The sequence below is a fragment of the Gouania willdenowi genome, unplaced genomic scaffold (genome assembly GCF_900634775.1).
Source record: "Gouania willdenowi unplaced genomic scaffold, fGouWil2.1 scaffold_354_arrow_ctg1, whole genome shotgun sequence".
NCBI classification, from domain to species: Eukaryota; Metazoa; Chordata; class Actinopteri; order Blenniiformes; family Gobiesocidae; genus Gouania; species Gouania willdenowi.
The window spans coordinates 113797-136507 of NW_021145116.1; the positions used below are offsets into that span (position 1 = coordinate 113797).

At 35.5% G+C, this 22711-nt stretch overlaps 1 protein-coding gene across 1 annotated transcript; it reads right to left on the reverse strand.

Moving 5' to 3' along the window:
* Window positions 1-5586: 5586 nt before the first annotated feature.
* On the reverse strand, window positions 5587-16262 carry LOC114459824 (mitochondrial import inner membrane translocase subunit TIM44-like). The gene is made up of 13 exons (XM_028441973.1): window positions 16208-16262; window positions 14546-14650; window positions 14254-14418; window positions 14072-14152; window positions 13851-14000; window positions 13215-13348; window positions 12366-12451; window positions 12160-12252; window positions 9659-9783; window positions 9159-9209; window positions 8174-8263; window positions 7622-7732; window positions 5587-7031 (listed from the first exon to the last, which is right to left on the reverse strand). The coding sequence occupies exons 1-13, from the start codon at window positions 16235-16237 to the stop codon at window positions 6912-6914; spliced, it is 1341 nt and encodes a 446-aa protein (XP_028297774.1). The 5' UTR covers window positions 16238-16262; the 3' UTR covers window positions 5587-6911.
* Window positions 16263-22711: the final 6449 nt, after the last annotated feature.

Genomic DNA, 22711 nt, shown 5'->3' on the forward strand with positions numbered 1-22711 from the left:
ATCAATAAGAACATTTAAAATCATCAGTAAAATCAATTAAAATCATCAACAAACACATGACATCATCAACATGACCATAAATCTCTCTCAATCATATACAGTAGATAAAATAAGTTCCTTTAACTTTGATTTAAAAATGTTCACATGTGATGCTGACTTCAGCTCTGCTGCAGTTTGTTCCACTTCTTTGCAGCATAACAACTGAAAGCAGTTCAGATCTGGATTGTGCATTTCATCTCTGAATTTTTAAATGGTGTTCAATATACATTTGGACCTACTGTATGGTTATTTATGTTGATATTAATTTTTGCCAAGCCTTTAAAGTGTGAATGAGAGCTGAACCATTGATCCAGATAAAAAAGTATTTGTTTATTCTGTTTTTAACAACTTTTAGGTTGGTTTTGGTTTGTTGGCAGTAATTTAATAACCTACTTTGTTGTTTTTTAAATATTAATCTCATTTAAATGATGTTGAGTTTCAAAAACGTTTTTCAGTGTAATTTAAAAACTGTGGTGGAAATATAACATTTTATATGTTTACTTCCTCCCACTGCTTTTCAAGTTCATGTATATGTGAAAGTATGTTAATTTGAAAAGAGTCATGTGTATATATAATGTACATTGAACTTGGAATAAACAATCAATATATGAATTAAGTTCTATCAGGAACACATTAAAGTTTGTGTGTGTGTAGAAAAACTTTTTAGAATAGAATAGCATTCAACAACGTAGACGTACAAAGCATGGGCTGGGGGCGGGGCAAATGACTGGGCTCTTTAAACTTAAATAATAAAGCTCATGATATCATAATTTTACAACATACACACGGTTTACACGCTGTAACACCACAGAGAGCGACTGTCATTATGAAGTCCATTAAACAGACAGAGAACAACGAAAACATTAGGATTAATATAAATAAATATAAATATCATTAATATAAATTTAAAACATCTTTATTTTAACACTTACTTTAACTATTTCAGCTCAGAGCCGTAAATATACAGTTTAGTTAAACTAACACAGTGACACATGTTCACTAACATTATTTAATATAAATACTATAGACATATTCACCACTATATGAAGCCTTACACTCTGTGCTCTATGTTCTATGTCTAGACATAAGTCCATCAGTGTCTAATGTCACACTGTGCCGCACATATGGTTTTAATACGTTTTAACTTAGAATGAGTGGGACACGTGACTGACGTGTAGAAACCATGTTGTTTTCATATGTGATGCTTGAAAAATGAAAACCATTGTTAATAGTTTATAATAATATAAAAGCTTTTGATCTGAGGACAGACGCTTATTTAATGAAACTCACTTTAAGTCCAGGTGAATGATTGTGGGACACATGGAACGTTCCTGAAAACAAGTGGTCATCAGATGTTTGCTCCTTAAGCCCCACCTCCTATTCTGGCCCCTCCGGGTCGGGGGCGTGCCGCCCTCCCAGCCCCCCCTATAGCTCCGCCCCTGGTACAGAGGCAAAAGGAAATATAATTGTATCTATTTCTTTGCATTTAGCGTCTGTTTGTAAAGTTTTAAATCAGTACATTACATTAGCAAATATCAATACTTTTACAACTAAACAAAGCCTTTCTTCTTATTGTTATTCAATAACAGTCTTTTTATAAAATGTAACCCAAACCCTAACATGAGAAACAAGTTAAATCCTCTTAAAAGTGTGAAAGCTGATAATTAATAACATCTACTATTGTTCTGTAAAGTTTCTGATCAAGTAAAGTTTGATTCTTATGCAAAGCAAGATTAAGAATTTACAGGCGTTACGTCACCGTATCGTGGCTTTGCTCCAGATACTCACTGTGCACTGCATGTGACATGGAATTAATCCACACAATTAAACTTGTACAAACACAGAACCAGAGGGACCCCCACTACGCCCCACTACGCCCCACTACGCCCCACCACGCCCCACTACACCTTTAATTAATCCTTTGTGACCTGATCCCTGTGGTTTTAATGGATCACTTATAAAATAGATGCATGTTTACATTTAAATAAATGTTTATTTAAAGATACTATTGTAGCAGGATAAACATCTACAAATATGTGAAGGTCTGATCTGAGGGTCACGTGATCAACATCATCATGTCAGTATTAGAAAAATGACCAATCTGAGCAGGAAAGATCAAAGGCTCTTGTCTTTGATGAGGTTTTCTGAGTTTTTAGTCATTTTGTGTATTTAGATACCAATCATTTAACAAACACTTTTATCCAAAGTCTGTCATTTTGGGATTTTTTGTTTTCATTTTGTGTATTTTATGGGTTATGTTTTTTGTTGTAATTTTTTGTAATTTTCTGTAATTTTTTTAATTTGTGTGGTCGATTTAAGCATTTTTGGAGTCTTTTTTGGTATTTTTGTCATTTTCTATGATTAATATAATAATAATAATATACCTTTATTTAACCAGCACATCTTATAGTTTCATAGACAATACTAAAATATTTTTAAAATACTTAAATAACACATGAAACTAAGTTGCAAATAAATGAAAAATATAAAATAAGTCATAGGCGCATAATAAGAGCTCATGAAAGATAAAGAAACAAAAACGTAAATGTAACTAATCAATCTAAAAAAGATAAAAAGATACATTGACATGTGATATTATTTTTTTGTCTTTTTTGATAATTCTACATAGTTTTTTTTGTTTTTGTTTATAACAAGCCATAACTTTTTAATTTTTAATGGAACTTTATTATTACCAATTTCTATTAATTACATGTATTAAAGGTTTTAATTACATGTTGCAGAGTTTCAACTTGCTTTACAGAGTTAAATTCTTCTACACTACATTCATTTATTTTGCAGGTAAATAAAAAACATGAAATAACTGCAGGTGAAACTAAAGGAAAACAATAAATAACATCAGAATATTGTGTAACTTATGTAACAGTTTAGCATTCATTGCTTTCCTCATGACGTCACTTCTACTGTAAGTAAATGTAATAATAAAGAAGCTGATGTTCTGACTCACTAACATTGTGTTCATCACTGATGCAGAGAGGAATGTGTGTGTGTGCGTGTGTTTCTGTTACAGTCACTGATGTGGACTTTGGAGGTTATGTCATTAACTATGATGTCATTAATAACAGCTGTAGGATGAGGTCACCAGTATTAAGTCATTTAAAGGCAGATCTATCATCCCTATACTTACAGATCTATAGGTTTATCAACCAGTGGCAGATCCATCACATTGTGTCATATTTGAAATGAGAAAACAACGCACACGCACAGTAGACGCTCATACTGTGTCTAAAAACTCAGATAAATAGTGAGGGGAGCTTGATTGGGAACGGGCCACACCTGGGTGGAAACATGAGGGAGCTAATCAGTCACAAACCAAGCACACAAACATCACTGGGGGGAGGAGCCACAAGCAGGAATCCCTAGAACACAGAATAAACAAAGACTAACAGAGTTGAGGATTCTTCTTTTTCATTTAGACAGACTAGATCAAAGACGTACTGCCTCCTGGTGGTGGAAGAAATTGCTTTCAAATTCTACATATTGGCCTTTAAAATATAAATATCTTCAGTAAACAGAAGTTAAACAGAACCAAGTAAAGATTGCTCAAAGGAAGGTAGAAGCAGGCTCTGATAACATCATGTCCTGCTGAGGACGGACAACACAACAGCGGTGACATCAACCATCAGGGTGGGTTGCGCTTGTGTCGGTTGCTGTCACTGGCAACGTAGGCTGATTGTGTGCAGTGTTGGGTGTGTCTCCTCTCACTGAAGACGATGCATGTCCGGGGATCATGAATGTGGGCGCCGACCTGTTATCCAGGGAATGGATGCTGCACCCAGAGGTGGTGCGGCAGCTGTGGGCCCGTTACAGACGGGCCGAGGTGGACCTGTTCGCGTAGTGTGCAATGTTCTTCTCCCTGCGCACCACGGATGCTCCCCTAGCGCACGTTTGGCCACGCTTGCTTTTTTACGCATTCCCCCCATTGGCTATGATTCCCTTCAACCCTGTCCAGGGTCAAGGGTCACACACTGATCCTGGTGCCATGCATTGGCTGTTCCCGCTGCACAGGGACCTGCTGTCATAGGGGAGGTGTACAGTTTTCCACCAGCGTTCAGACCGTCTGGCGCTGTGGGTTTGGACCCTGAGTGGTTCAATCTGTCAGCCGTGGGATTATCACAGAGTGTGATTTCCACCATGTAGTGTGCTTTAGCCCCCTCCACTGGGTCTCTTTATGACTCTAGGTGGAGGCTATTTGAGGGGTGGTGCCTCCTGAGGAATCGCGTCCCTTTTCAGTCCCCGGTGGAAGTGATTTTGTCATTTCTGCAGGACCTGATTGATAAAAACAAAGCCTTTTCCACTGTGAAAGTGTATTTGGCAGTGATCGCCACCTGTCGCGTTGGCTTTGGGTATAAGACGACCAGTCAGCACCCGCTGATCTGTGGGTTTATGAAGGGTTTATGTAGGCTCCTTCCTGTGTCCAGACCACTGGGATCTGGTGGTGGTTTTGAAGGGACTTAAACGTCCTCCTTTCGAACCACTGGAGGAGGCGGGGCTGAAGTTCGCCTCTCTTAAGGCTGTCTTGTCGCTGGCTTCGTCCAAGAGGGTCAGTGACATCCATGGACTCTCGGTTCTTCTGTCGTTCACTCAGCTTTTACCAGGTGAATCATCCTGAGACCCAACCTGGTCTTTGTGCCAAAGGTTGTGGGCTCGTGTTCTTGACCTTTTGGCCTTTTCTGGCTAACAGGGTGAGCAGCGGCTGAATGTGTTGTGTCCAGTTCATATGATCTGCACTTATATGGACATGACAAGGACCCTCAGGAGGAACGATCAGCTGTTCATCTCCTGGGCCAATCCCGGTAAGGGGAGCCTGTAACTAAGCAACACCTGTCACACTGGGTGATGGAGGCTATTGCTTTGGCTCACTCGTGTCAGGGTCTGGTGGACACTCAACTCAGGGTCTTGCCACATCCTGGGCTTTGTTCAGGGGAGTGTCTGTTTAGAACATCTGTGCAGTGGCGACTTGGACTCCGCCCCTCACGTTTGTCCACATTTACATGCTGGATGTATCCGGCCTGTGCGTGGCACGGGTGGTTTTACTGTCCTATTGTGGTCAGACTTCTGTCCTGGAGGCTGGTACCACTTGATAAGCATGTCTGCACTACGGGAGTTTCCATATCCCATAGTGAGACATCTCACTCATAGAACCAGGGTTAGATACATAACCTAAAGTTTTCCTCAAAGGTCACCTTATAAATCACTCTAAGGCTCATTGTCACTAAGCAGTAGAACATTTAGAACTTTGAAAGGTCTAAATTGGTTAAGATCTGCATTACGCATGACAAACAGGGTTACTTTAAAAATGTATTTCACCTCTATTATAAGTAGATAGATTTGTTTATTATAAAATGGACAACAATTTGGTGCTAAAATCATCCATTTTTAAACTAATGTTTGTTTGGTAGTGTTTTACAAACCGGTGTGAGGGTGAAAAATAAAGACTTTTACTGTAATAAACCATCTCATACAGGTTGATCTCCTTCACATGATGGACACGTGGGACTTAAAGACGTTTAGTCTGAACGACAATAATAGGATTCAACGATTCTTTAGTGAAAAATGATAAAAATGTAAAACTAAACAAATGCAACAAAGTTGTGAAAAACATGTTTGACAAACTTATTTTTTAACTTAAACACTAAGATGTAAAACAACCATGAACACACACTCATCAGCCAAAACATTATGACCATCTACTACACACAGTCTTTTTATCCACATTGGCTGAGGCTCGTGGGCGTAGACCAGTGCTTCTCAAAGTGTGGGGCGCGTCCCCTGGTGGGGAATGGAGGTATGACAGGTAGGCCGTGACAAACAGGACATTTTTAATTTCATGCTAATCTTCTAAAATGCTTTTCTTCATTGATCATAAAGATCATTAACACTAAACAACAAAAATCTAAAAATGTAGCAGAAATTAAAATAGCATTAAATTATTAGACTGCATTAAATATGAACAGGGAACAAAACATAATGTGGAATTAAAGTGCAAAAATAATGATTGAGGTCGGTATGTAAAATAAAGCTGAACAATAAACAAACTTTAATACCTGAATTTGTTGTTTTCTTTAGTTTTTGTCAGATTATAAATGTTTCTTTATTTCCTTTATTTATTTTTTTACTGCTGGTGATTAGTTTAATTTAGTTTTTGAGGTTTTATGTATTTCTGAAATATGTTACTTGCAATATTAAGAATGATGTAACTGATAAAGCCTGTGAACAGTTAATGACTTTTGTATTTCTTCATGTTGAGCAAAAGTAATGTACAGAATATTTTCCACTTCATTTACTCTTACGAGGAATCTCTAGAAAAAGCAAAACCAACTGTTTCACATCAGCTTCAGCTACTACATGTTCCTATTATATTTATGAGTTATGGATTTATGCTACTTTATATCATTTTACAGGATTACTTACAATTATTAACAGAATCAGACATCTTGGATTTTCCTTTTTTGGTCACTGGGTTAAAAGGAGATTATTTTTATAGATATTTTATTTCTTAATATATTTGGTGTCACTGCAGTTGGAAACACTGTTGCTGACCAGACTAGCACACACACTTAGTGCACAAACAGTGTGCATGAATGCATCCTAAAACTGCTGACACAGCATTTACATGCTGCATCATCATCATCATGTATGAAGCAGTGTTGGACACAGACAGTGTGGGTGATTTAAGACCAACAGATGAATGTTTCTCCATCAGAATGAGTGAAGTCTCTCATAAACACATAATATGACTCCTCCAGGCACCCGTAACTAATGAAAATATGAGCCAATGAAAGGAGTTCATTCTGCCATCCAACAATAGTGAGCAGGTATTAATGTTCTTTAAAAGTCTGTTTTCCTTGTGTTCAGAGGACCTGCTCAGTGCTGGAGGCGGAGATGTCCAGGAGCCTCCAGGCAGCGTCAGGGTTCAGTTCTTCTTGGTCGCGACACAACGCCCACACGTACATCATCCTCATCACTTTCTCCTGGAAAAAAGTAAGAAAGGATGGTGAGTTTTTTTATCTTCAGCCTCCAAATAAATAAATAAATAAATAGATTAATAAATAAAATAAAATAAATACATTTATTAAAAATGAAATTAATCAATTATTTGTGGATTGATTGTAGATTTTAACACTTAAATAGTGCCGCACGTACACACACACACACACACACACACACACACACACACACACACACACACACACACACACACACACACACACACACACACACACACACACACACACACACACACACACACACACACACACACACACACACACACACACACACACACACACACACACACACACACACACACACACCCAGCCTGTGAATGAAAAGAATTGTTTTAATGAAGAATGAATCATGTTTAATAAGTATTTTTCAGTAATAGATGAGGTAACCAGTGAACAGTAAAGAATGTGGAATGATTTACTATTTGTGAAACAAACAAATAACATTTATGACTAAATAAATTCATTGTGTTTCCGTTGCTAAATGAAACCAGACTATAAACTACTCTCATCCTATTCTCAACACCAGTATATAATAGTATTATATGAAGACTGACCGGATCTCCATCTACGACGTCTCCTTTGGGTCCTCTGATCACCATGACGACCTGAGCCTGGAAGGTGATGATCAGCACGGGGCCCTGATCCATCATCTTCCCCATCGCAAGCTTTAAAATACAAAAAACATTGAAAAATGAACAAAACAAAGAAGAAATGTAGACGACATATTACAGCAGTGGTTCCCAAACTGGGGGCGTGACATCATGGCGGGGGGCGGAGTTCATTGAGCAAGGATTATGGTAAAAAAATGTAAAAATAATAAATTCTTTGCACTCAAATAACTTTATCATTACTGTTTTAAAATATGTGATTGCACATTATATGTTATTTTTATGAGTTTTGAAGAAGAATCACAAATATGACCTTTCTTAATAAAGGTCACATTTTTGACCCATTTTGTTGCGATAGAGGGCCGTGAAAATGTTTTATTCTTCAATGGGAACCAGTGCATTAAAGACAGAGTTACTGTAAAATGATAAAATAAAAGATAAACAATATTTGGACTAATAACAGCTTCAAGAATGAAGAAAATGAAAGAAATCTGTTACGTCGATGTTATCTATGTCGAGGATTTTGGACTGGAAGAGGAGTCCCAGAGTTCGGGCCTGTTGGATGGGATGAGCCAGTTGACTGTACGTCTGTGAACCAACATTAAAACATTAAAACACACACAGCCCAACATTATTAATATTCTTTGTTGCATTTATTAGGGTTAAAAAGTTCCTATAAGTCAGGAATGAGCAAATACTATATTATCAAGGTTAGAGACACAACCACGTTATCAACATTCATGTTAGCATTTAGATTAATTTCATTAATAAAGATTATTAACTATTGCTGGAACTTTATCACATTACAGAAAAATCACTCACACACAAAATAAAATAACTCAGTGAAACACTTTTTTTGGAACCTTTGACATTGCATTAGTTCCTGGTAGAACCCATAATACTGATGCACAGAGCACAACACAACAAACAGGAGAACCAGAGAAGTTGTTGCTGAATTTCACAGGCGTTAATTTTTGTAAAAACACTAACTAACTAAAAACTAAAGCCTGGTTGTTCGAACATTAACTGTTATTAATAAATGATACAAGGTCTCTAATGAATTAGATTCATTTTTTTAAATAAAACTAAGTCTGAGCATTAATACAGGAAAGAACAAAGAGCTTTTGTGTATTTTTAAGATATTTTTGTTTAGTATATAAATTTCAAATTTTCTGTGTGTTGTGTTGGTCTATATTTTAATTATCATTTATCTATTTCTCTGTAATTTGGTATGTTTTTAAAGACTCATTTGAGTATTTTAATAATCTTATTGTATATAGTTTTTATCATTTGGGTATTTTTGTAGTCATTGTGTTTGTGAAGTAAATGTGTGTGTTTTGTGTATTTCTAAACTGTGAAACAGCATAAATATATTTATTGACATTCTATGAGTGATAGTGTTTATTTAAATGTGTTCCAGACTGGTGCTGAAGGCCAGCTATGATCTGGATGAACAGATTAGTAGATTTAATGCCCTACTTACCGCTTCATAGCACCAGTCTTTTAATACGTCCAACTCTCCACGGATTATGGCCTGTAGAGTTTATAATGTATTATTAACCACATTCAGCATAACACACCTTCATAAAATAACAGCCCTGATCAGGGCAAAATTACATATTTAAATAGAAAAAAATTTATACACAATCATAGTACGACTAATTTCTAAAAATAATTTGTAATTTTTAAAAATGATATTTTACAGGTTTATTATTATCTTGGTCACCTGCTCCCATTAGGAAAATATAACATTAATATGTTAAAGTTTCTTTATTCAGACTACTTTTTTCAGGTAGTTCACTTTGATCTCCTGACATGTTTCCACTGCCAACTGTCAGTCTTCCTCAGAGGCGTCTGCTGATCGCTTTGATGTTTCTTTATGTGTTCTTTCTGGGCGTGGCCAACTTGAGAGTTCTCTCAGGCTAGCCACGCCCAGAAAGAAGTGAACCTGTCCTGTCAGTAAGTGTGTGTGTGTGTGTTTACCTCCAGTATGTTGGGAATGATGTCCTTCTCACACTTTTTGAGAAACAAGTGTTTGTCAAAGTGAGGATCTTTCTTCACGATCTCAGTCAAAACCTCAGACATTTCTGTCTTGGAGAAAAAACCTCCTGGAAATAAAAATATCAGCAGAAGAAGAAAAACTCAATGTTTAAGGAGGGAAACGTGTTAAAAATTATTCTTATAAATGGTGGAACATCAAACTGTTACGTTACGTTACGTTACGTTACGTTACGTTACGTTACGTTACGTTACGTTAGGGTCAGTGACGTGCAGTCAGGGTAGGTAAGGTAGGCAGTGCCTACCCAAGGGTGAATTGATATTTTGATTATTAGTTTTAATTATAATTATTAATTATTTATTTTTCCATTTCCAATATCCTACAGTACCTATAAGTTTGAAGTGTCAGCATTTTGTGCGTTTCATAGCCTAAATTACTAAAAGCTATTTCCTGGTACGGCAGAGACGCTGCACAGTCTCTTAGGTGGTAAAACTGATAAACCTCTCACTTTTATCTGTCTCTAGCTTTTTTAAACATGTGATAATAAACCTCATTCTTAAAAAAACCCAATCTGGATCAGAGGAGCCTATAAACTACTGACCCATATCTAAGCTTCTCTTCATGTCTAAAATCATACATGGAACAGCATGATATTTATGATAAATATTTATGATAAATATTAATCTGGTTTTAGATCAATCCACTGAAACTGATCTTCTGAAAGTTTCTAGTGACGTGATGATGTCACTGACTCTGGTCGTTACATAGTTTTAGTTTTACTTGATCTGATGCTGCCTTTGATACAGTAGATCATAGTATACTGGTTGATCCACTTACATCTGAGATGGTTTTCTGGTGCTGTTCTCCAATGGTTTACCTCTTATATTAATAGAAGAACCTTTAATGTTACTATTAATGATGTAATGTCTAATATGTCCAACCTGTCATGTGGAGTAGCCCAGGGCTCTGTTCTGGTTCCTGTTTAGTTTTTATTGTATCTGATGTCTCTTGGTCGTTGATCCATGGTTTTAAAAATATATCTAATCATTTTTATGCTGATGATATCCAGTTGTTCTGCTCCTTTAATGACTCAGCGTTTGACTTTTTATCAGAGATCTTAGACTGTATATCCTGTATCAAAAACTGGTTGTCATCAAATGATCTCCAGATAAATTCTAATAAAACATAAACTTTGATCATGTGATAAAAACATCCTCTAATTAAAAACTCTCTTGGTGATCTGGGCTCATCTGTTAAAACCAGCCTCAGAAACCTTGGGGTTGTTATTGATCAGTCCATGTCTTTGGAGGGACATTGTCGTCAATTGACTAAAAACTGTTTTTACCACCTGAGAAATATCTCTAAAGTCAGACATCTATTATCAAAATCAGATCTGGAACTGGTCATACACACATTTATATCATCTTGTATTGACTACTGTAATTCTGTTTTTACATGTTTTAATAAGTCGACCCTAAACAGACTCCAGATCGTTCAGACGCTGCTGTCAGACTTTTAACTGGTGCTTCTAGAACATCCCACATCACCACCATTCTAGCTACTCTGCACTGGCTTCTAGTGAAGTTTCACATAGAATATAAAATATTAGTTCTCACGTTCCAAGCATTACATGGTCAGGCCCCTAAATATATCTCGGACTTGTTGTGCCCCTACTCATCAGGGCGATGCCTTCAGTCTTCAGACCAGGGTCTCCTAAAGACCCCAAAAACTAAATGTAAACCAGAGGAGACCTGGTGTTCCAGACTCTGGATTAACCTGCACCAGTCTCTCAGGGAGCTCAACTGTGTGGTTACTTTTAAAAACTGTTGAAGACTTTACTTTACAGTAAAACTTTTAGTTACTGGATTTTAATTTTTAGTCGTCCTTTAATGTTGCTGTTCTTATGATATTTATGCACTCTTGTTTTATTATTCTATTGTGTTGCACTTTTACCACAACTCTGTACAGCACTTTGTGATTTTATCTGTAAAAAGCACTTTGTAAATAAAACTTACTTACTTACACCCTATCCCAAAACCACATTGCTGCTCTGCCTCCGTTCCCATAGCGTGGTTTGTGTGTTTGCACATGTGCAGTCAGTTCCCTAAGATGAAAACCATTTACGTCCAAAGGCAGCTTTTTACAGTGAAAGGAAGGATTGACTTTGTGGATGTTCCTCACTGAGGATGTTCTGAGTTGTTGTTGTTGTCATTTTCTCCATGTTTCTGTGTTTCCAACACAAACAACAGATGTGCTGCTGTGATGAGATATATGTTGTTGGAGAGTATGGAGGCTATATTAAATAATGTTTATGTTTCTTTAATGGTGTTTATGATGTTGATTTTGTTAGATTAACACTTGCCAGCAGAAACATATGGAATTATCATTGGTGGTCTCCATTTACAACGTGCCTACCCAACCCTAGTGGTCACAGCACGTCACTGGTTAGGGCGTTATGTTAGGGTTAGGGTGTTATGAATGTTACCTAAAACATGGGTAACTCGATCAGTCATGGCTCTGGAGGCTCTGATGAGGACGTTCTCACTTTCATCATATTTCATCTTCATCTCAAAGAATCCTGAAGCAAACAAACATTATTTAAGTATCTACCATCATCCAAATGTTTATTATTATTATAAATCTGCTGCTTTTTAAAGTCTATTACATGTTATTACTGAGAGGTTTCCTTACTGTTAAAAACTAAGTTGTTGTCTTTGAATTCTTTCCACTGTTGGAACCATTTTGAATCTTTGTGCAGAACTATGTTCTTCACCTCGCTGCACAACAAAAACACAATAAAATCATTGTTACACACATTAAACAGTTTAAAACTGTGATTTGTACATGCAATAATCAAAACATTACATGTTTTATTATTTGGAATATCCACTGATAAATAGGATAGATGGATCAAGACCTGGGATGGAATTCTAGTCTAAATATTTATTTTTTTTAGAAATACTAATAATTGGTAGACTCCTGGCATCAAAGTGGAATAACTGAGTTTGACCCCCCAGTGAAGACAGTACCCCAGTTTAGAACACTATAATCACCACAGGGAGACAAGAAATGTGACGTTATTAACATACATGTCAGCATTTACAGTAATAACCAATCTCAGCAATAATACAGGAAACAACAAAGGCTTTTTGGAGTCATTTTATGTATTTTTGTTGTCATTTAGTTGTAATTGTTATTACTCTCATTTTATATATTTTTCTTAATCTGTAGGTTTATGTAATTTTGTGTTTTTGCTGTCATTTTGTATGTTTTTCTCTGAATCTGTATATTTGTGTGTGTATGTGTTTTTGTTGTCATTTCTGTTTTTATGTATTCTTGTTGTAATATAGTACAGTTTTCTTTCATTTTGTGTATTTTTAGAGCCAATTTGTGCATTAACTTTTTAGGGCCGCACAAATTCAGGCAGAGGATTGTATGTGGCCCCCGGACCGCCAGTTGTCTGTTGTGAGTTAAACATATAAAAGGTTAAATACATTGTGCATATTAAATGAGAAACTTCCATTACTGTCAGTGACTCACTCGTTAGCCTCAAACACTCGACTGTCACTTCCTGTTCCTTTGGAGGAGAAGTCGCTCCTCTTCCTCAGCTGAGGCGGGGCTTTGTAGGGACCAGCATCACCAGCATCCATCTCCTTCTTCACTGACTCCACCCCCTGAATAACAGGTTCATTATCATAGATTAAGAAACAAATCCAGTTCTATTCAGTCTCAATATGTCAAGGGTTCATTTATTCACACTACTTTTTCAGGAAATTTATTTTGAAATTTGCTTTGATCTCCTGCCATGTTTCGATTTCCAACTGTCAGTCTTCCTCAGAGGAACTTGAGAGTTCTGTCAGAGAACATTTTCACTCTCTTCTCCAGAGACCATTGGGCAACAGGGGGCGTGGCTAGCCTGAGAAAACTCAAGTTGGCCACACCCAGAAAGAACTCATAAGGACACATCAGATGACGCCTCTGAGGAAGGCTGACAGTTGGCAGTGGAAACATGTCAGGAAATCAAAGTAAATTTCCTGAAAATAGTTAAATGAAACCTTAAATATTATTTCAAAGAAGAAGAAGACAAAATGTCTGTTTTTAAATCATAACATCCTGAAAGCGTCTGATTTAGTTTCTAAATGAGTCGTAAACACGTAGTAAATGTTTTCCTCTGACCTGTGAGAACGCTCTGAACGCGCTGGTCTGGCCCAGTTTTTCTCCTCCTTTAGAGATAGACTCTGCTGAGTGCATGGCCGACTTTGCGGCTCCGCCCACACCTTCCTTGATCTTCTTCCCGATGTCAGTGCGAGTCACTTCCTCGAGACCCTGAAAACCAAAAGTCCACAAACGTCCAGATTTCCACCAGTGAGACACATAATGTCAACGTGATACTTTACCTCCTTCACAGTGTCCGTTAAAGAGCCAAATGTCTTCATTAAAACCTCGGAGGTTTTCATCGTCTCCGCCTCGATGGATTTCTAATGAGAGGGAAAAATTACAGTCACGTCATGTTTGCTGAAAATAAATTCATTTTTGATAGAAAAATGACTAAATAATCACTAGAATAATCATCTTTTACATATTTCTTCCTGGCCTGCTGTAGAGCGTCTGACTCTTCTAGTCGTTTGGCTTCTTCTCTGAACTTCTTGATGTTTTCTTTCATTTCCTGATTCTTACTGAACTCCTGACGAAGGTTATCCACAAACTCTCCCAGAAAACCTTTACGTCCTGAGGAGTATCGCACCTGATGAATGAGACAAAATGAGTTTCCACAGATAAAATGTAAATAAAAACCATGCAAAGGTGCAGCAAAAATAATTTGCTCAAAGCTAAACCTACGGCAGTGTGTGAGTATTATTAACAGTGAGTACCTGCGTGGCTGCAGTGGGGCTCCTGTGCAGCCTGTAACCATGTGCTCTGCACAGGGCGGGGGCCAAAGGTCGTGAGCAGAGGACGACAGCATTTCTACCAATCAGCTGTAACAATAGGACAGTATCAATCAGCCTATTGGAAGACGTTTATGTCCTTTGATGTAACAAAACTACTGTACTACTCCATGCAGATGAATACTCCACTGATCACTATTATAACGGTGTCAGAAACCATTGATTCAGTGATATATCGTGATATTTCACCGTGCAATTTTTGTATCAATCCAAAAAAATGTTTAAATCGATTTTTTAACTCGTGTTTTCAAACAAAAAAAATATTTAATTGGGCTAACATAAGTATGTGTCACACCAAAATCTGGCGTTAGCAAAGTCAAGTACTGTGTCTGCTCAACGTGAGAGTGCATTGTGGTAAGCTGCTCCAACTTAATAAGTCAGAAGTTTGAAACCATTTTATCCATATCCCAAAAAATTTTAAAGATCAATAATGAATAGAAATCGAATTGTGATTAATTGATTCAAAACCTTATTAATCCAAATCAAATCAATTTAGGAAATTGTCCATGATACCCAGCTCTACTTGTTTAACTACCTCACTCCTCAATGACTTTTAGCTGGAAGTTAATTACACTTTATGGTCATAAAACATACTGGACACTTTTATAGATGGATGTGGTTACTTTTTAAATAATTTAGGAACTTAACAGAATAAGAATCTGTTGTAGAAGCAAAAGTTACATTTTTGGGAAAAATGTAATTTGACACTTTGATAAACATACCACTTGTTTTGATATTGGTGCTTGAATGACAGTTAAGTACCATTTACTTGTTATTAGAAGTGTGAAAAAAATGAAATAAATTGTATATCATACCTTTTTGTTCTTGTAACTTGTAAAGGTTTATTTTTGTAATGACTAATATTGTGATCTATATCATATTGTTTAATATCGGAATATATTGTATTGTGACATGCAAATCATGTATCGTATCATCAGACTCATGACAACGTACATCTCTGATTGGAAGTGAAAAACATCCCTATAATTAATGGATTTTTACAAAACAGAGTCGTTGTTATTATTAACGTTCTCAGTGCACATGTTCTCCTTCCTATGACGTCACTAGCAGATGTTGACCACTGGATGCTTTCTTTACACTTTCCTAACGTTGATTTTTCTAACTGGTTGAGGATATTTTCAGCTGCTGTTAAATGTGTTAAACTCACAAAAATATATTAAACATGCTTAAGATGATCTGGTATTATTTCTTCACCTCCTACCAACCATAAGAATCAGAATTATAATATAATATAACATAATAAATGAGATGTAACAGCTTCACTGTATGTTGTATAACATGTGATTCACTCAAAGCCTCTAACATCATATATCCAACTGTATCCATATCAAGAAAAAACAACAGACAAACTAATATAAATGATGATCAATATGTTAAACGTCTGATGCAACAACTGTGGCCTCCGTCATTGATCATCAATAAACCCGACAGTTTGACGCGTTCATAATATGTAGAATATAAAGATAAAAATGAACATTAACAGGTTTATTTACAGTGTCCCACTGTGAACAAAGGCTTCTTAGTTACACAAAGATAAACAATGAAGGAAATGAATGAACGTCTCACCTCGAAACACCGACACATGGAGGCCGCCATCTTGGTCTGGACTGGACAAGGAAACACGTGTTTCCAGGCTCGACCAATAGGAGCAGAGATAGGAGGAGGTGGGCGGGCTCAACTGTCACTGCCTGATTAAAAGAAAAATAAATTATTCAATCAAAAATTACAAAGATTCAATTAAAGAATAAAATAGTATTAATGCAAACAAATATTTGACAAAAATCATTAAAAAAATGATTTCATTGAAACAAAGTTGATTTTCGTCATAGTTTTCGTCGACAATATTTTTTAAAGTGACAATAACTAGACTGACTAATTAAAAAAACATGTTAACAAAAACTATATCAAATATATTCATATTTTCATCAACTATTAAAAACGAAACTACAATTTTGTCACATGGGATGAAATCCAATAATCAGAATAGTTGTAGTAAATTAAATTACTTTTTAAGATGACTAAATCTGTTACAGATATACTGACTAAAATATAAGATATACAAGATTAGAGTTTATGCATTTAAAAAAACCATAAATGGTAGTTGAATATATATAGTTTTGACTAAAACTAGACTCTAACTGAAATAGTCCTGATGACTAAATTTTGACTAAAACTACTTTTTAAAAAAAAAATTATTATTAATTTTCTGGTCAAAAGACGATGACTGAAACTATTTTCCATTTCATTAAAAACTTTTGAATTCCTTTAATTAAAATATATTTAATTTCAGTAATATTGTAATTTTAATTTGAATTAAATTTAAATGTAGTTTTCTGTTGAAATTAAATTAAAATGTAATTTAAATGTACTAAATTATATTTATTTTAAATATGTTTTTAAAAATACATTTGTGTTAATTGTTAAACATAATTAAGTCTAAATAAAAAATAATACATTGACCTTAAAGTGTTTCCTGAGGCTGTGTTGGTATGTAGGTGAGAGCGCCCCCGTGTGGAAGCTATGTTCTCTGCAGGTCCCTCCCTCCCTCCCTTGCTTTATAGCTAGATAACAGGGGTTCTCAACCTTAGGGTCAGGACCCCATTTAGGGTCGCGAGACACTGGGAGGGGGTCACCAGATGCCTTCAACAAACTAAGAATATTTTCTGAACAATTTAAGTCCATTTTTGCTTATTTTTACCTTTTTTCTGCAACTACACCAAACTCACCATATTTTAACCTATTTTCATCATTTTTTCTTGCCATATTTTTGCTCATTTTATTTGATCAGTTTAGTGAGGGGCTCTATATAGAAAGCAAACAGGAGAACCCTGTTCTAACTAAATCATATTTGATAGATGGCTATTCATTTAATACGGGCTGTTGATCCTGCGTTTACAGTGATTCTATTGTTTTTATAAAATTCTTATAAAACCCAAATCTTTCAAGGACTTCGTACAGAAAGCACCAGCTTACGGAGTCGAAAGCTTTCTCTGCGTCAAGACTGAAAACTGCTGCTTGAATTTTGCATAAACTATGATTTTGATCTAAAACCAACATATTGAAGCTTTCATTGTATAAAGCACATAAACTACTGTATAATGTAATATGTTGTAGGGTTAAAGCTGTGACCACAGGTACTACGGAGGGTGGTGGGGGCTCTGCTCTATGACATCACTAAGCACCTAACCTATGAGAAGTGGAGCACTGGCTGAGGGACCACGCTGACAACATCGTCATCATGTTGCTAGGCAACAAGAGTGCCATTCTTTCATTGGCACTAGTGTTGTTATGCATGTATTAGTTATTTTCTGTATTTTTATTGTCATGTTTTCATACTTCTCTGTTGTTTTTGTATCAATAGTTGTTTTTATAGTTTTTGGAGTAACTTTGTGTGTTTTTGTTGTTGTTTTATGTACTTTAAAATCATTTTGTGTATTATTGGAGTCATTTTTGTTCATTTACTTTGCAGCCCTCGAGTTTAGTTGCCAGTTGCTGATGTCGGTGCTAAAAGATTTGAAACTAATCATTTTTTGGTGACTAAACTATAACTAATCCAGACATAGGCAGAAAAAATAATTAAAATTAACATTTAATTAAATAAAATGTGTTAATTAATTAATAATCCATGTCTCTTCTCCACACACACACACACACACACACACACACACACACACACACACACACACACACACACGTATTTTATACCCATGCTCTTAATTCACCAGCTCGGATGCATGAACATTTTTAATAACTTTTTAATCTAACCATAACCTTATTTAACTGTAACTTTTATTTCATTATTTATTGATTTTGCTTTTGCTTTCATAAATAGGCTGAAGCTACAGTAAAACAGTAGCTTTGCCTCTAATAAACGGGGTTATTTTTTGTATTTTTTTGGTCTAATTATTTAAAATTGTGTATGCCACCTTTTGTAAAATGTGTGTGATTGTTTGAGCAAAATACAGAAAAATAAAGAATTTTTAAAATAAAATAAATAAGAGCAAAATAAAACTTCAGGTTTGAGGAAGAATGTTTACAAACAGAATTATACGGTATAGTTTCAGAAACAAAGCGCTGAGTGGACATCAGCGTAGCCCCTCCCACAGACGGCCAGAGGGAAACCTGTAGCACATCCATCATCTCCATCATCTCCATCATCTCCATCATCTCCATCTATTAATGCTGATGTTCATCTGGTCTAAAACTGAGTTGTTGCGTCATCAACACAAACACGCCATCGATCCAGAAAAAAGCAGTAATTTTTAGATGGTATTCTGTGGACAGACACAGTTAGTCATGATGGTTTAACCCTGGCCAGATACCTTCAGCCTTTCCATGTCCTCATTGACACTTTATTACCACATGATGGAGGCCTGATCAATATCAGTATCAGTTTTTCATTTAATGTAAAACATTTTTGTTTTTGATAAAGAACAAAGTGATTGGATGTGGAGTTGTGTATTTTGGTTCCTTTATATATTCTTCAACATTTTGTGTTTATTTTATTTTATTTTTTACTTCTTTTTTGTTTATATTATATGTGTTTGAATATTTTATATTTTGTGGAAAGAAAGACTTTGGTTTTGTAAAACATTAGTCACTATCAGATAAAATGTGTTAAATAATTTGTTTTTATTTTTTAAACATGTAACAAAAAAACAAAACAAAAAACAATATATATATATATATATATATATATTGTTTGACTAAAATGCAAATTAATTTTAGTCATAATTTTGTCAACAGGACTATTTCTATGAGGTGCCAAGTGTAAAAATTTAGTATAAAATTTTTAGCGAATACATTTTCATTATTTATCTCACTTTTCTCATATTTAGCACATTTAACACATTTAACCACATATATAGAGGTAAAAAAAAGCCTTAAATCTAAATATTTCAATCGAATTCTAAATGGTATATGTTATATCTAAATGTTAAATCTATATCAAAATTTTAAATCTAAATGTATGAAAAAGGGTGGGCCATGGTGGGCTCGAACCCAAGACCCAAGTGGTTTTTTGTGTCTCTGCTTGTGTATTGGTTGAGATTGCAAGGGGCGGGGTCAATTAGCATATGTGTGAAACATTTAAATTCAACATTTAGATTTAGATTTAACATTTAGATTTAACATTTAGATTTAACATTTAGATTTAACATTTATATATAAGATTTAACATTTAGACTTAGATTTAACATTTAAATATAACATCATTTAGATTTGAAATTTAGATATAAATTTAACATTTAGATATAACATATACCATCTAGATTTAGATTTAAATATTTAGATTTAATGCCTTTTTTTCACCTCTATATATGTGGTTAAATGTAGGAAAATGTGCTAAATATGAGAAAAGTGAGATGAATAATGAAAATGTGTTCGCTAAAACTTTTATACTAAATTTTTACACTTGGCACCCCATAAATTTCAGGTATAGTTTAATGTTAATCAACTAAATATAAAGTGTAACAGTTTATGCATTTTTAAAGATTAATTTACCATAAATTGATTGAATAGCAATATATTTTTCGTTCACATTAATTAGTCATAGTCTCGCTATATTGTCACTAAGTAAAGGGACGGATTTGGCCCCCGGACCTTGAGTTTGACACCACTGGTCCAAAGGAGTGTGATTAATTAACATTATTATTATTATTATTATTATTATTATTATTATTATTAGGTGTTAATAGTGAAATAAACCCAGTTATCTTAGTTTTGTCCACATTTAGACAACATCAACATCTGGAACTGAAGTTCTTCACAAACCGACTCCTCTGTGCGCGTGATGGTAGGTGCGTGTGCCGCTCCGTGCGCGCGCGCGATTCTCTGCGGTCTGAACAGGTGATCAATCAATCAATCAATCAATCAATCAATCAATCAATCAATCAATCAATCAATCAGTGATCGATGAAGGTCTGACTGTGACCAACCGACACAACACGCACACGCAGAGAGAAAGGACTCGAACCAACAGGCTACCGGTACCGGTGAGCTCATAATGACTGTTAACACGTTATTTCTGACGTCATAATTCATTGTATTAGTGCAGTGCCCGTAGTAAGTTTAATATTTAGTACTGTAATACTGTGTGTGTGTGTGTGTGTGTGTGTGGACTAAATAAACTGTGCATTGCATAATATTTAACACTGTAATATAAACAGTGTTGTACTAGTTACTGTAAAAACTAGTTATTTCCTTCACAAAGTAACTCAGTTACTATTTTAATTACTTCCACCAAAAACTAATGCGTTACTTTAAAGTTACTTAGAATGAAATAATAATAATTATTTTGATATCAGAGCTGTATTAATAACTCTGTGGTGAAGAATATAGTGGTTCATGAAAATAGCTGATGTAAGCCTGATTACAGTCAGTTTGGGGAGGAGCTCAATGCGACCTGCTATTGTTCTGTGATTCTTATACAGTTAAAAATTATCAACCTCAAAATAAATAAATTGTCATAAAATAATTTTGTTACATAGTTATTGTATCCAACCCTACAGTTTATAATTATTAACATTAACAGAACTAAACTCTGCTCAGTATTAATCTTTATAAACATTAATCTGACTCAAACACTAAGTATTCTTTCTATAGTAGTTTATTTACCTGAGATCAGCAGAAAGTGAAAATCTTACAGTGAATTGTGAAATAAAACACAAAACAACCCAATTCCTCTTTTTGTTCCACATTTTTGCCCTTTTCACCATCGTTTACCACATTTTGCTGATTTAAGCATCACATACCACCTGTTTCCTATTTTTTGCCACATTTTTACTTACTTTACTCATCACTGTTAAAACTCTTACCTTCGTCAAATGTCTGGCTGTGATTGGCTGATCACCATTCAATCAATCTAACTGGATCAATACGATGAATCCCTCTGTAAAAAGTGAGAGGGATGAATTTTGTCTTTATGAAAGTGCGGGTGTCGCACCCCCACAGGAGAGGTTAGAACTATTACTGCACTAATGTCTGTCAGGGATGTGATGGAGCAGCTTCAATAAAACACATGATGAAATCACAGCCTGGATTCCCTCATGTTTTATTGCACAATAACCAACTTTCCAGGGATGCAGCAGGAAAACTACAATAGCACAAAATACTTTTGTTAAGCAATACGCTGCAGACATCGACTTCCAAACACTTCTTTTTCTTTTGCACCTTTAAAAAGCATCAGTCAGCTCTGCTCCAGGAAATGTTGTGCTCGAATGAGTCAAAGCCTGTTACACAAAGTGATCATGACTTAAATCTGGTCTCATCTACAATGTGAGACCAGAAAAAAAATGGTGCATTTACAAGTTGAGCAGTTCTGCTTGTTTCAATGTTCTTCCAATTACATTAGAAATACTTTGATTACTTTCTTAGTGCAATGTCTTAATACTTGACTTTGCTGCAGTTTAAGAGGCAGGAAGTGGGCGTGGCCTAGAAATGACAGCGACAGTGGGCAGTTTGACAATAATATTCAACAAACATGTGACGCCTCAGCAGCACATGCCACTCACTACCAGAGATAAGTAGCTTTTTTTAAACTTCCAAAAACAAACAGAAAAAACAACTTAAGCCTGAAAATAAAGGAGGCTTTTAACATGAGTGACGTTAACTTTCCTCTGACTAAACAAACCATAGCATTATTATTCACACACTGTCAATAATGTTGTCCTGTTAAAGGATCCTCCACTGTTTTTACAATAGCTTAAAACCTTCTAACTGTCCTTATTAAAAGATCTATGTCTAACAAAACACATTATTATGCACCATATTCATTTAATTACCTTTAAAACATGGAAAATACCAACTTGTGCTGCTTTCGGTTACGCTAAAAAACCTGGAAAAGTTCAAAATGTCAATGTAAACCTTTTGTTAATAGAAAGGATAAAAACAGTTGTGACCCAAAAAATAATCCATGACCACAAGGTGGCGACAGTTCCAACTCTGAGGTTTGGTAGGAAACAATGATGCAGAGAAGAAGAGCTCTCCTAAGGGACCTTTGGAACAGTGTGCTGACACTCTGGTGGCTGAAGTTAAGAGTAAATCGGACCGTTGAAGTCCACAATTTACTCT

What these genes read in the sequence shown, in the direction of transcription:
- LOC114459824 (XM_028441973.1), bottom strand. Translation starts at nt 16,237, where the DNA reads ATGGCGGCCTCCATGTGTCGGTGTTTCGAG. An exon ending in TAACGGACACTGTGAAGGAG is followed by an intron (nt 14,001 to 14,071) that starts GTAAAGTATCAC and finishes TTTGGTTTTCAG; the next exon opens with GGTCTCGAGGAAGTGACTCG. An exon ending in ACGTCGTAGATGGAGATCCG is followed by an intron (nt 7,032 to 7,621) that starts GTCAGTCTTCAT and finishes ACTTTTTTCCAG; the next exon opens with GAGAAAGTGATGAGGATGAT.